Source organism: Argiope bruennichi, chromosome X1 (genome assembly GCF_947563725.1).
Source record: "Argiope bruennichi chromosome X1, qqArgBrue1.1, whole genome shotgun sequence".
NCBI classification, from domain to species: domain Eukaryota; kingdom Metazoa; phylum Arthropoda; class Arachnida; order Araneae; family Araneidae; genus Argiope; species Argiope bruennichi.
In genome coordinates this window covers 133,795,078-133,810,943 of record NC_079162.1, presented here as the reverse complement: position 1 = coordinate 133,810,943, position 15,866 = coordinate 133,795,078, and the positions used below count along the sequence as shown (strand labels likewise).

At 32.7% G+C, this 15,866-nt stretch overlaps 1 protein-coding gene across 1 annotated transcript in view; it reads left to right on the top strand.

The window, feature by feature from the left end:
* Window positions 1-6,411: 6,411 nt before the first annotated feature.
* Window positions 6,412-15,866, top strand: part of LOC129959408 (acid-sensing ion channel 4-B-like) — a 103,803-nt gene continuing 94,348 nt past the window's right edge. The window contains exon 1 of the mRNA XM_056072227.1: window positions 6,412-6,474. Coding sequence (XP_055928202.1) covers window positions 6,472-6,474 — 3 coding nt within the window. The 5' untranslated portion in view covers window positions 6,412-6,471. The remainder of the gene's footprint in view (window positions 6,475-15,866) is intronic.

The following is a 15,866-nucleotide window of genomic DNA, read 5'->3' as shown; positions in this document are numbered from 1 at the left end:
ATTCGAGTGACTAAGTCCTTTTTATCCATAGTCTTTTGGAAAGCGGAGCAGTCTGTAACAATCTTGAAGTGATTACCTAAAAGGTAGGTGTGAAATTTCTTAAGTGCGGTGACTTCTAATTCGTAGCGACTATACTATTCTTCCTCTGGAGAGGTTTTATGAGTAATGATAAAATAGTTGTAGATTCTTCTGTGCAAACAGTTCTGTCTTTGTATGTTAATGATATTTCCTTAAAAGAATCGTAGGAAATTGATTCTTTAGGTATTCGTGATACTATTGATAATGTTTCAAAAAGTTAATTATTTGACGAGCAGTTAAAAGAGTTTCATGAAAAATTAACTGTTCTTCCCGATGGCAGGTACGAGATGGAAGTACTATGGAAATTAGATTCTTCATATTTGCCAGATAATAAAGAATTAGCTTCGAAACGACATGAGGAAACTATAACGGGAACGCGAAATAATGGTTATATTTATGAATATCAAAAAATATTCAATGAATGGGAAAATTTAAAAATTATTGAAAGAGTCCCAGAATTAGAATTAAACAAAATATGCCATTATCTTCCGCATAGACCTGTAATTAAAAATAGCAGCCAAAACACTAAGATAAGACCAGTTTTCGACGCGTTGGCACGAGAAAAGGGAAAACCGTCTTTAAACCAATGTTTATTTACTGAACCCAATTCTTTTGCCAAGTCATTGTATATTTACTAAGTGTTTGATTGAATCTGTTCACAGAAAGAATTGTCATGATGGAACTCAGATCATGCTGTCTATTTTAAGAGAAAAATTTTGGATTGTAAAATAACATAAAACTATTAGAAATGTGCTTAATGGTTGTTTGAAATGTAAACGTTATAAAGCAAAACCATTGGCTACTGAGTCTTGTCCGCTGCCTGAAGATCGAGTTTCCGACACAGTGGCCTTTGAAGTGACTGGAGTCGACTTAGCGGGATCACTTTTCTTGAAGAACAGTTCGAAGGCTTGGATTGTATTGTTCACTTGCGCTGTATACCGAGCTGTTCATCTAGAACTTGTGTCTTCTCTAAGTACCGATTCTTTTCTAATGGGATTCCGTCGATTTATAGTTAGAAGGAGTAGACCAAGAACCGTCTACTCAGATAATGGCACTAATTTCAGAGGTGCAAATAATGAACTATCTGAACTGAATTGGGAAAAAATCACTATGGAGGCAAACATTCGTTGAATTTTGTGGGAATTTAATCCTCCCTCAGCTTCCTGGTGGGGAGGCTTTTGGGAACGGTTGGATCGGGTTCTCAAAGAATTGATAAGAAACTCTCTCGGAAAACCGATCGTGTCTTTTGAGGAACTCGAGCCTCTGTTATGTGACTGCAAGTCTGTTATAAATTCGCGCCCCCTAACTTATATCTCTGAAAATTCAGATGATCTTATTCCTTTAACTCCTTCTATGTTTTTAATTGAGAATCGAAATTTTAGTACTAATGCAGCGATTCTCAACCTGTGGGGCGCACCCCCCTAGGGGGACGCGAGCACACTAGAAGGGGGCGCGAGAATATCCAAGAGAAAATATTATTTAAAAGAGAAAAAGAGAAAATATTATGACTGAAAGAGAAAATATGACTGAAAGGAAAGCACACATACACATAGAAAACAAAATACATTTCGACATATTTAATAACTTATTGAAGTAAAACAACTTACTTAATCAAAACATACTAAATTAAAAACAAATTTAATAATTATTAGTGACTTCCTTGGGCCTGTCTTGCAGAGCAAAGTTTTTCGAAGGAAGGCTTAATATAGAAATAGCCAGTCTCAGTTCTCAAATATGTCGACCAAGTACCACAATTTCATCACAAATAAACTATCACGAAAATTCTCGGCCTCCTGTCTGTTTTCTTCTTCTAGGAAATGGCGATTTCTTCTCTTAATTCATAAACATGTCGCAAAAATTTCCCACGTGATGAACATCTTGCCTCGCAATAAAATAGTAACGCTGAATGTACTGAACCCATGTTTTCGCAAAGTGCGGAAAAGATTCTCGATTTCAGGGGTCTCATTTTTATATAATTTACTACGGTTACAACTGTAGCTAACACAATATTCAAACCAGGACTCATTTCTTTCAAAGCCAAAGTTTCTCTGTGGATCATGCAATGTGTGCACTGAAGCGATTTTTGTTTTAAAAGTGCTTGTATATCTTGGAATCTTGCGGACATTGAACGAGCACCATCGGTGCATATTCCGACGTAATTTTTCCATTCTATGTTTGCCTCGTTCATAAAATCATTTAAAATAGCAAATAATGCGAGTGCTGATGTTTTGAGTTCTATTGGTTTGCAGAAAAGTAGTTCTACTACTGACATATTACCACAAATTCGAACGTGGCAATTAAATCAGCATATTTATTACTATCTGTTGCTGTATTGAAGCTGTATTGAAAACAATTTGTCACGCAAATTGTTATGATTGTTATTGCTTGTTATATGATTTTAATTTTAATTCGAAGAATTCTCTGGATTTGTTGACGTACTCACTATGAAGCGTTTCCGAATGTCGTTTTTTTATTAGGTTTCATGCTGTGTGCGGCCAACAATTTTGAGCAAATGATACACAGGGGCCTTTTTTCCTCATTTACTTCAGTACTGGTAAACCCAAAAATTAAGTATTCTTGAGAATATTTTCTTGATTTTATTTTCGGAACTACGCTCGTCTGTGTACTTGTTGATGCTTGACTATCGTCTAATGCTTGCTTACTACCGCTTAAAAATTTATTCATGAGTCTGCATATATCTGCTGCCGTGAATATTTTATATGGTGAATTGCAATTAATGCGAAAACATATATAACATACAAATTCACAATTGATTCGATAGCGATAAAAGGATCGACTGGAATGACACTGGCTTGAATTGAAACTTGCGTATCGAATATTTTCCTTCTTCTGATGAGAAAACATTTACTCCGCGCATGCTCGAGACGGCCTCGGTCGTGTGGATTTCCTTGCACATTTTTTTTTCACTTTTGTTTTGTCATGCTTCTGTTTTATTTCTTTTATTATTCTAAAAAAATATATTCCCCTTTTCTAAATTTAGCTCATCCCGTCTATGTTAACTTTCATTGACGAATTTTTCTACTTTCATATTCTTTTAACGTTATCTCCCTGTTTGACTTTCATTTCAAATATAATATTTAAATTTTCTCCGCTTTCATTCGCTTCATCTGTTCACTGTCCGCTTGTCCAAAATGCAAGACTTGGTTTCTCGCCAACGTTGGCTCGCTTTTACTCTTGTTTTGGCAGTAAACTAAAAATAATTTAAAAACAGAATCCAAAATACTCAATATACATTATTGTTGTATACATTTTATTGTAAGGGGGGGGGGGGAGCGCGATGAAAGTTATGGTTGAAAACTGGGCCACGAATTAAAAAAGAAATCGGGTAGATTTAAAGGGCCTGATATATCGAAATACTTCTGAAACGAAATCAGATGTAACAGTCTTCTTTATTTGAAGCATTTAATTCATCATCTCAAAATAGCTATGTTTGACCTGGCATAGGGGTAACACGTCTTCCCCGGGTTCAAGTTCATTCGGGAATGGTAATTCTTCTTCTGTGTTCTATTTGTGAGATGTGTGAATGTGCCCTTCTGTAAAAAGAGGTTCTGCAAGCGAATATGACGCATGAAGTAGCTAAGTCGTACTGTTGGTGCTACTGAAAAAACAAGAGACGTTCACTTGGATTAAATAGCTTACAGATAACTGTCAGCGGGCTTGTAAACTGCCATAAGTCACAACACAGCAACTATGTTTGATTATAATAATAATTATTTTTCTTTCATCGTTGAAAATCCCTGCACTGCTTTTGGGAAAACGCTGATCCGAGACTACTGAAAATCATCTGAGTGAACGTTCTTGGCTTATGTTAAGATTCTAACATTAGAGAGGGTCTGTGCATTGATCTGCAGAGCAGCATATTGGCCCAGGTGCCATTCTCATCATTTGATCAACTCCAAATGACATGATTCGTCCCTGAAATTAATGGCACAGGTTCGAAATTGAACATTAATCTATTTTTGTATATCTTTTGCTTCTGTTTCATTATTTTATATTCATAAACAAGACATCTCGAAAGACCCTTTACGAAATTTAAGGATAGGTCAAACATATATAAGCGTAATTCTTGTAATAGAAAATATGGGCGGAGACGCAATGGATGCCACTTTAAGGGTCTCTTTGTTAGTCAAATAAATAAAAGTAAAGGATATATCAAATAAAATGTGCATCACACATAAAATGTAATAAAAATTAACAATACAAGAATAATCCAGTCACATATATAACAACATGCGAAGTGTGTATCGCCTCAGCAAATCCTTTAAATATTTATTATATTAGGTTGGGAGGAAAAGAAATCCTTTATTTTTTCGGTAGATGGTTGTAGTGAACGATATCTCATAAAGTATCGATCAAACGATTTCAGAGTTACGAGGCGATATTTTGTACTAACAAAAATTCTTTTGCTATTTTTTGTTTGGTCCATTCAGTTCTGAGTTACAGTGTGTTAAAAATGGAAGTCAACAAAGAGAAAATTGGGTACATTTTACATTTTTTTTTATTTATAAAGGTGAAAATGCAAGCCAGGTGGCTGAAATTGTGAACGATGTTTACGGTCTAGATATTCTAACAGCCAATTACGCGCAATTTTGGTTTCGTTGCTTCCGTTCAGGTAGGCCAGTAAAAAAAAAAAAAAAAAAAAAAAAAAAAAAAATGCCGATAAAATCATGGAAATAATCGAATTTGACCGCCTGTTAGCAGTTGCAACATCTCCCAGGAGCTGAAGAGCAACCATAAAACAGTTTTAAACCATTTCCGCAAAGCTACATTAAAAAAGAAGGTTGATGTTTGGATGGCACACCAGTTAACACACAAAAAAAGACATGATTGGTCGAATTTCCATCTGCGACGCTTTGGCCAAAAGGAATGAAATTGATCCATTTCTTAAACGGATGGTGACTGGGGATGAGAAATGAGTCACATACGACAAAACTGGGTGAAAACAATCTTGGTCAATGCGTGGTGAAGCAGCTCAAATGGTAGTTAAACCAGGACCGTTGTCAGGTTCTGCTGCAGATTTGCTGGAACTGGAAAGGAATCATTTGTTATGAGTTGCTTCCATGTGGTCAAACACTAAATTCGGATCTCTACTGTCAACAAGTGGATCGGTTGAAGCTAGCGATTGACCAGAAATGGTCAAAATTGGCCAACAGGAGAGGAGTTGTCTTCCACCAGAACAACGCCAGGCCACACACGTTTATAGTGTCACGCCAGAAACTCCGGGAACTTGGTTGGGAAGTTTTTATGCATCCACCATATAGTCCGGACCTGTTACTAAGCTGTTTTTCATGTTTTTCTTTCATTGCAAAACTTCCTTAGTGATAAGAAATTGGCATAGAGAGAAGATTGTAAAAATCGATTACGAGAGCTTTTCGCCATTAGGGACGAAGACTTCTATGAGAGTGGCATTATGAAGCTTTAAAATTGCGACAAATTATAGAACAAAACGGTTTATATTTGACCAAAATAGGTAATCTGAAACATGTTAAATAGTCTCGAAGTTCAAGTAAAAATAATGGATTTCTTTTTCCTCAACCCAATATATCCTCCTATTGCTATCGTTATTATCGTACATGTCAAGCCGTGAATGATGTTATTTTTATGTGACTTGTTAATGCTGTTTTGTCAAACTGTACTGCATTCAATATGCATTGTGCATTTTTCTTTCACTTAATTCTTTGACAAACGGTCTTCTGTAGTGTTTTCCTACCTTTTTTACTTTTATGTTCTATTGCAAAAGCGATCTGATTCTTAAAGTTTATAAATTCACCGTTTAAAACACACGATTTAAATAGAGAGTTAGAGTATTTCTTCATAAACAGATGGAGTTTTTTCAATTGAAAAGGAGGCGCGAATGAAAAAACAAACAAACTTGGCATACATAATGCATTATTTGAGAAAAATTATTCATAAGGTAGGAATTATTTTCCCTTGCGAATTATAATTCAATAAAATAGCAAGAAAACTCCTGTTTAAGGTTATTTCATGATGGAAAATATATGAGGAAATTTTCGTTAAGAGCGCAGCAATTATTTTTTTCATTCACACAGAGTCTCATCAGTGAAAAGAGGGTAAACAAGAAAGAAACAGAAATGAAAGATTAGGTCTGCACGCACTCTATCTCATTTCCAGAACAAATACTGATCAAAAACCGTAGCACGCATCTCTGGAATGCTTCTAATCGTTCTCAGTAACCAGCAGATGGATCTCGTGTGAGTAGCGAATTGGTTGGCAAGAGGAAAAATTCATGATATCCAGTAAAGCGCCTTTCTTATCTCTTCTTCAGGGTAAAAATATGCCAATGAGCTCAATCTCCGATGATTAAGGGAGACCAAATTATAATTCAAAATTTCATCGACCCTTCTTAGAAGTATGGTTCGTATCAACAGTTTCTATCTATCATTGTATACTTAAATTCTTAGCTCTCTCTCAGTCATAAATTTTGCGAATTATGGAATTTTTAAATATCCTTTTTTCTTGTTTTATATTATAGCATGCAGGAATTTTCTGTCTATTGTTCCAGAAGATGATTAATCATTTATTGTTCAGAATGTAGTTTGTGAAAATTTACCAAATAATGTGAAGATGATCTGATTTATATCTTTGTGCGAGGATGAACTATGCATGATATGGAGGATTTAAATCAAGTTGATTACTATTATAATGTTTGCATAGGTCACGTGAAATTTATTTCAATGATTAATTAAAATGAATTTATTACTTAAAATCATACCTGCCTTTTTTATAAAGATATCATGTTTTTGTTTTATAAGTCATTTAATTCTTTTTTTAAAAACCAGATCAGTTATTAGACTCGACGATAAAACAGTTGGTTATCATATCTCCAGCCATTCTTGGGAATACTAATATCTCCCTGATTTATTTATCTCTGTCTTTCTATGTGATGTAAATATTTTCAAAGAATTTAGAATGTGTGATATACATATTTATTAAACATAAAATTCTTAATCGTAAATAAATTCAGATGACTTAAATTAATTTTTTGTTTCTTAATATACCAGCCGAAACGACCCAAATTTATCCGAATAATATGGCAACGACTCGAACGCCTTCAAAAATCTTTTTCAAAAAAATGAAATTTTAAAATATACAATATTTTCGTAATGTAGAGCATTATTTGTCTTGTCTAAGGAAACTGCTTCCGAGCAGGACTTTTGCGCTGTGAATATTAATGACCAGGAAAGTTGCATTTTTTATTAACGTTTTATACTGTATATGAAAATTCATTTAATGCACTTTACCATTTTTTAAAAACAGATTTGAGTCAGTAAACTTAGTGCTAAATATTTTTATGATGTTATTTTCTCAATACACGAGCTCTCAGAGTATTTTGAATTAAAAAAATTGTTTCACAGATTATGATTTTCACGCAGTTTAACATTCATTCTTCTTATTATAATGTAATTTGTAAAGAAAATGTTTAATGTAATAAAAACCAATACAGAAAATTTTGTCTTGAATCAGTTTTTCAGGGATTTTACTTTTAAAAAACTCTTTTTATATTTCAAATTCGAAAAAGATTGTTTCCATTATTTGAGATTTGTTTTTGATTTAAGTGATAAGATAATCTGAAAAAAATCGAAAATACGAATGGGTTTTTAAATTTTCTCAGTTGTTATATTAACAATGAACCTTTCTATTTCATTATATAAAATATAATCATTTTATCAAAACAGAATGAACATACGGAATCTTTTTATTATTTTACAAACTTAAAAGTCAGATGCTCATACATAAAAAACTATGGTTGTTTAGTACGTTAGCACTTGTGCTTCTTACCAAATTTTAGGTAAGGTTAGTTTCCATGCTTAAAAAATACTGTATTTTATATTTTCAATTGTATCATTTACAAAAAAACTGGTTTTAATATTATACAGAAACATATAATGTTTTGGAAAAATAATCCTTTTATTGATATGCATAACATTTTATTTTCTTACAAATAATTAGTGTTTGAACTCCTAAGCTAATATCCTAGTTTAGAGATAGCAAAAAGACTATTAGAAAGGATCCTCGCAATTCTGAGCCCCGTCAGATGACGAGGATTATACCTGAAAAAACGCTTCGATTTCTGACATTTTACGCATTACTAAAAGCTAAACGTTCAATACATATCAGAATTGACTTAAATAGACCATACACTTACGACGGACTTTCGGTGAAATCGGATCTAAAAATTTTACAATCAAAGTATTTGTATTATTTTCAAGGTTGTGAAACCGCAGATCGGAAATAGAATCGAAAGTGAATAGTTCTTATCATTGAAATGCCTGCTCTTTTAAAAATAAAAATTTCATTATATCGAAATGCGTATGGATTAAACAAGTGGGCGAATAAAAAGGGAAATTGTTTCTATAAAAAAGAATGTTACTTTCAGATGAAAAATGTCCTTATTATTATGTTATAAGCTAACTCTTGGTGCTTTTTAATATATTCTTTAAATTTCTTGTCTGTGCGAAATCACTTTATCTGGAAAGGTAGAATACAGTAATTTTCAGTTTGGTAGCAAAGTTCGATTCTACTAAAGATGTCTCGGTTATGGAAGCTTGTCAGCCTTCATTCTGACCCTATGAATCCTTTAAAGATGTGGTGTGAAAATCCGATAAATGGGATACCGCCTAGTTATCATTAGAATTTCACTGATTAAGTTTATATTTATAAAAATATCTCATAGTAGACATTGCGTAATTTGAAAAAGAAATATGCTTATCATTCTACCAAACCAATAAAAGAATGTCAGTATTAAAAGAAGTTTCTGGTTGAACTATTTCGATAATTTCTTTCGAAAGTGTATTAAAAAGGGGTAAAGTGAGGCAAAATTATGTATCAAAGATAAGATTTTCTCTCTTGTAATCATGTTGATATGAACTATGGAAGTATACATCTAAATCATTGACATTTCCAATTTTTTTTATCCTTATGTTAACCCATTGACTGGCGACTGTCCAACATCTGAATCTTCGTAAAACGGCAGTCTCTAGCTAAATGTTGAACACAAATAGCCTAAAGAAAAAAATTAATAGAACTTTTGTACACAGGCTAGGCTTGAAAGCCAACACACGGTCAATTGGTGTATAAGATATTGGTCGATGTTTTGCATCATATATCGCTAGTTCTTTTGCACGTCAACGGTGCCTAGATAAATAATTAGCCGAGTTTTTTCTACTATACAAACTAGACCAGCTGCATAATTAATTTCAGTTTTGGCTTGGGGGGGGTGAGAACATTATATGCATTGTTGTTTGTATCCATGAAAAAGATAAAATATTGTGAATAAACGTTAATTTCTTATTTTGCAGTATTATACGCAAGCTGACTAATGATGAAATGATGCACCAATAATTCTGTTCGACATCGACATATATCGATAATGTACCAGATAGAATTTTATAGAATCTTTCAATTTGCCCATTTATTTAAAAATGATGCGATGTCATAATTCGATGATATACAGTGTCGAGTCATAAAAGCTCTGCTACTATCTTCGAAAGAAATGCAGTTCCTCAATCTGATTTAATTCTTGAAACTTCCTGTTTCAAAAGGACATCCTCCATTTGAAATCTTGCTATTTCTGTTGCGTCAGCACTAGGAAGTGCTTTCGTGGCAACAAATGGAGCAAAATAAATCAAACAATCCACTTATTTCAGGCAATGATTTTAGGAAACATCCTAAGAAATGGATTCCACTTCAATAATAGGACATTTCTGCATGTGGAATTGACCGAAGCGACCCAGCAGCAACTGCGAAATATTCTTTCGTCTCTGGAATTCTTTATAATAAAATGGCTAACATATCATCTAACAGTTCGATAAATAAGAGGTTAATAAAATCGTCTTCTTATTCTTTCTTAGCAATCCTAAGTGGTCTGCTGTGAAAGGATCATGAAAATGCTAGAGGGTTCCTTGCACAAATTTGTAGGAACGACGTAACCATTGCCCCTCATCATGTCCTAATTACGTTGGCAAAGAACACCATCTAATGCTCTAAATTCAGGTGTTATGATCTTTTGGTCGAGATTCATTTTTATTTGTATTATCTCTCGATTTTGTATTATCCTATTTTTAAAAAAAAGTTAAGATTGAGGTACTCTTTTTCACTTTTTTTCATCATTAGTAGCGGATGTTATGATATGATGCTGACATGTTTGCGTTATACACTATTTTGGTACAATATTTTTGCAATCTCAATATCCAACTAGCTAGCCTTCTAGAGGAACCTCTCAGCACCGGATAACCTTCACAATGAACGATAATCGGTAATAGCTACTAAAGGAATCCGGAAAAGTAGGGTGAAATTCATTGATTGACCGAATTAGAACACAGCGGATCATTTAGGGTTGCTAAGAAAGAATAAGAAGACGATTAAATATTACTATTCTGCTTTGTTGAGCTCTCTAGATTCACATGCAATGACAATATCCTTATCATCCTGAATTTGTACCAACATTGATGCAATTCCATAGCTATCTGAATCTGCATATAATTTTTTGGGAACATACGATGATATCATTAAGACAAATAACACAGAAAACCTTTACATTTTAATTGGTGAAGTATTTAACCAATCATTTTGTCGAATACTGCAGAGCATTGCAAAGTCCAAAGAATCTAAACTTATATAAGACGTCAGGGGAACAAATATTGTTAATTCTCTAACAGCTTCATTGACTTCAACTTAGGGCGAAAATACATCTTTAAACCAGAATTTAACTTTTTCAAATACTAATACTTTATATGAAACATTTTATTTTATTTTAACTTCTTTCTTTATATATTTTTCTATTTAATTTATACCTTTTTATTTCAAATATAATTTTCTTCAATTTCTTTGATTTTCTTTATTCCGCGCACCCAGAAGTTCTTATCCTTTCCCTGTAAGCACACCCAAACAGGCGCCGAAATCTCGCAACTTGATACATCGTAAAACATTTAATAAATACATTTGCCAAACCCAAAAACCTTGGTACTTCTCTTTCTTTTTTGTAATATACAATTTTAAAAAGCATTTCGTATTTAGTCTCTAGTATGCATCAACAATGGATTTGTTTGGTCTATTATATACTCTTCTTGTAAATTATATATATATTGTATCTCCGTATTTCATTTCCACATTTATTTTCTATTTTATTCTCCGTATTTCGTTTTTCTATTTTATTCACATTAGTTTATTATAGCATATGGTGAGAAGACAGTATCTTTTCATTTATTTGTTCAATACCAGTCGCAGAAAGTGCTCTAATCCTTTTTGCGGTTCGTAGTGATTTCATCCTCTAATGAGCAATTACAGGGCCGGCCATTTGGGAGGTGCGGCGGGCGCTATGCACCCGGGCCTCGCGACTGAGGAGGACTCACCATGATTAAGAATTAAAATAGTGTTCTGAACAATAATAGCGTTTACACGTACTGAAAGTATACAAGTTTGTTTCCATGTGGCTGGCTGATATTCGACTGGCGCCGTTATTAGGCATTGATCGCAGTGATACCTATAAAAGGGGGGGGGAGTAGATTTATGAATAAGGAAATCCCCTTGAGACATGTTAAGACAGAGAGGCGCGACTTCTGGGCGCTAGCGACGGCCAGAAGTCAAGGCTGAGTTCAAATGGACTTGTAAATCATCAGCTATATACCTTTTTCTGCATCTAATGTAATTATTTTTTATGCGTGCTATTCTGTTTGTTTATATAAAGTTGCTCAAAAAAAAAGTAAAACGAAGATAAATTAAACGATCAACTCCTAGCAATGCAAATTGCATTACTGCTTCACCGGCCTTGACCGGAATGAAAAGAATTAAGGAAGAAGTTTAAATGTAGCAGTCGGCGGATTTGGATATATACGAAGTTCATAGTATATATTATAGTCTTGTGCAAGTGTGAAAAATATTGTTAATAAGATAAATAGATTTACAATCACTTACCTCCCCTACTAGGTAATGGCTTATAGTATAGCATATAATAATTTGATAATTCATTCTATAAAGTGATTAATACTGTGAAATATAACCATGTACACGCCAAAGAAATATCCCTGAGGGCGGGGAAAAAAAAAGAAAAGAAAATTTTCAGAAAAGAAAAAAGAAGGAAAGCTAAACTTGAAGAAGTCACAAGTAGATCTAGTTTCCTGTCTACGAAGTAATTCTGGCAAAGAAATTGCTTCAACTTCAGAAATTACAATTCAAACTTCAACTGGAGAAGAAAGTTCAGCGCAAAGTACACAATCTAACAATGAAAATGTTGAAATGGTGAAATTTGTTGAAGAATCCTGTGTTTATACAAATGTGACCGAATCAGAAAATAATGACGAAAATGACAGTAACAAATATGATCAAGAGAATATAAATGATCCTAGTTTATGGCCAAGTATTATAACTGATAAATTTAGAAAGTTTTGTGTTAAAATCGGACCTGTGCAACACAAAGGAGTTTTTGCTAAAAATGCTGAAGGTTGATCATTTTCCAATACATACTACTTAAAAAAATGCCAAATGGTGAAACTCAACTTCTCAGCTGGTTAATTTATTCAAAGACGCAACACTCTGTATTTTGTTTTTGTTGTTTACTGTTTTCCAAAAGAAGAGGAAATGACCAAACTACACGATTTATAGGTGGCTATAATAACTGGAGAATGTTGTTAAATGCAATCCAAGATCATGAACGCTCTAGTTGTCATATTAATTCGTTTATTGCTTGGAAAGAATTATTAAAATGACTAAATTTATGTTCAACTATTGATAAAACAAATCAAGTTAATATAAGTTAGGAAACGGCACGACTCAAATTACTATTTCAAAGAATTGTAGATGTGATTCTATTTTTAGCATGTAATAATCTTCCTCTTCGAGGAACCCACGAAATAATAGGTAAGTCTAATAATGGAAATTTTTAAAGTTTAATCGAATTATTAAGTAAATACGGTCCTGTGCTAATGGATCATATAAACAAAATAATAAATACTAAAAATAGAATTGTGCATCATTTAACACATGTAGGTCACAAGAACAAATTATTTTTGCGTTAGGAAATGAAGTCCTTAACAAAATTAAACACGATATAAAAGCAGTCATGTACTATAGTATCCAAATGAATTGTACTCCTGATATTTCCCATAAGGAACAAACTTCAACCATTATTAGATACGTAAATTTTGAAGAGAAAAGGTTAACTATAAATAAGTCATTTATAGAGTTTATTGAAGTAACTGATCTCACTGGTGAAGGATTAGCAAAAACTCTATTGGAAAGATTAAGCGAACTTGATTTAGATATTAGGAATAGTAGAGGACAAGCATACGACAACGGTAGCAACATGAAAGGGAAATATAAAGGTGTACAGTTTAGAATACTTTCTCTAAACCCGCATGCAATTTATGTGGCCTGCCTATCACGCTCCTTTAATTTATTAATTTGCGATGCCGCTTCCAGCAGTATATATTGTAAAAATTTTTTGGGGATATTGCAACGCTTATATTGCTTATTTTTTGCATCTACAAAAAGAGGGAAATTCTATAAAAGCATTTAAACATTACTCTTAAACCCTTATATGACACTTGTTGGGAAGCCAAAATAGATTCGGCTAAAGCTGCGTATACATAGTTTGAACAAACTTGTAATGCCCTAGAAGAATTTATTGATGTAAGTAACGATAATACAGCGGTATCCGAAGCTAAAAGTTTATTAGATGCAATACAAGAAATGCAATTTATTTTATGTTTAATAATATGATTTGCAATATTGTCGAAAATTAATACTATCAATAAACTACTCCAAACAAAAACAATTGTTCTTGATTCGACTTTCAATTTAGTCAATAAAATTAAAACTGAAATCCAAAATTTAAGAACAAAATTTAACACATTTTTAGACGAATCAAAAGTGCTAGCACATAATTTGAACATTTCAAAACATTTTTCTGTAAAACGAATTCGAAAAAGAAAAAGATTATATTCCGAATTAGAAGAAGATGAAGTTATAAAAAACCCGGTAGAGGAATTTAGGTGTTATTTTTTTAACACTGTAATTGATACTGTTATTTTACAAATAGAAGATAGATTTAAAAGTATACCAAATATTATTTCTGATTTCAAATTAGTTACTGATATAAAAATTTTAGAAAAACATGAATTAGAGAGATATTCCAAAAACTTTGTGAAGTTTTATAACAAAGATGTAGATGAAAACCTAATTCAGGAAATTTGTTTGCTACAGGATTTGATTTTGAATGAAAGAGATGTAAATAATGCACAAGACATATTGCAATATATACTAAATAATAATTATAATGAGTTATTTCTGTGTTGTTTCTTATGGCACTTAGACAAGCCCTCTGTTACGAAGATAGCGATTTTAGCCGATAGGGGGTGCTTCTCTTGTTTATGAGTTATTTCTAAATGTATTAACTGTTTTAAAACTTTTCTTTACGTTGCCAGTTACTATAGCAAGTGCTGAGAGCTCTTTCAGTAAATTAAAATTAATAAAGAATTGTCTTCGGTCAAGCATGTGTTCAGAACGCCTAAACGTACTTGCTATATTAAGCATCGAAAAAGAAATTGCAAAACATTATAATTTTTCTGAAGTAATTGATGTATTAGCAAAAACAAAATCACGCATTAAATAAACATGCATTAATAATATGAGTTCGTGTTCGTGTTTGTATTTTTTTTTACTTCTTAATAATACTTTACTTCATACTCTTAATAATACTTTACTACTTTACTTCAAATAATTAGGGCCCGAAATGTCTTCTTGCACCCTGGCCCCTTCATAGAGAAGACCGGCTCTGATCAATTAATGTGTAGATTGCTTGAAATTGCTTGTATAAGGATTGCATCATAAATGTATGCAAGCTTCAAAAATTCATAATAAAATAAGTAATGCTCGGAAAATATTTAAGTTTGCGCAGATATGATCAGAAGGACATTGGATTTTTTCCATGTATAAAAATGATACCAAAAGTAAAAGAGGAAAGGGGCTCACATGTCATACTGAAACGTTTCATACAAATCAGACACACAGAGAATGAAATTGATCACAAAATACCTATAATACTGTGTACTCATTTTAATGTCAAAATATTCAGCATGACCACCGCCACAAAGTATTGATTGTATGACTTTTCCGTACGCGACCACTTCCGTACTGGCCATAAAACTGTCAATCAATGGTCTTGCTTACAAGGCGGTTGTGTTACTGATAAGGATCAATTCTAGAAGAGGTTACAACATTTTAAACCTTATCTAAAAGTGTCAGATTTGGCGAAAGTTAACATGATGTTTAACGCAATTTCGAATACTTAATGACATGCTGTTTAATGCGTTTACATGCGTTTTAATACAATTTCATACTTTCCACTTTGTTTTTTATGAAACACGAATTGTTTTTAAATGAATTTATTTAAAAATGTATGATAACAATCAAGGACGAATGATATTTCTTCTCATATAAATACTGTATCCACCTTGAGACAATAATCTAGATTTTAGTAAATGCATTACTTTACATAAATACAACGATTTGCATTAAACGAAAGAGCTTTGGTTTCATTAGTTTTTGTTTTATTTCTTCTTGATTCGTTTGTTTAATTCAATAAGTTCGGACACTGAAATATATGTTATTTAAATATAAGCTCTTAAAAAAAGGTTGTTTCTTAAGTTTGAAGTATAATTATATGAGGTGAATGGTATTGGAATGATTTGTAAGGAGGGAATAGTTGCAAAAACAATTCTTGAAATGATGTAAGTAGTAAGAAAAGCTTC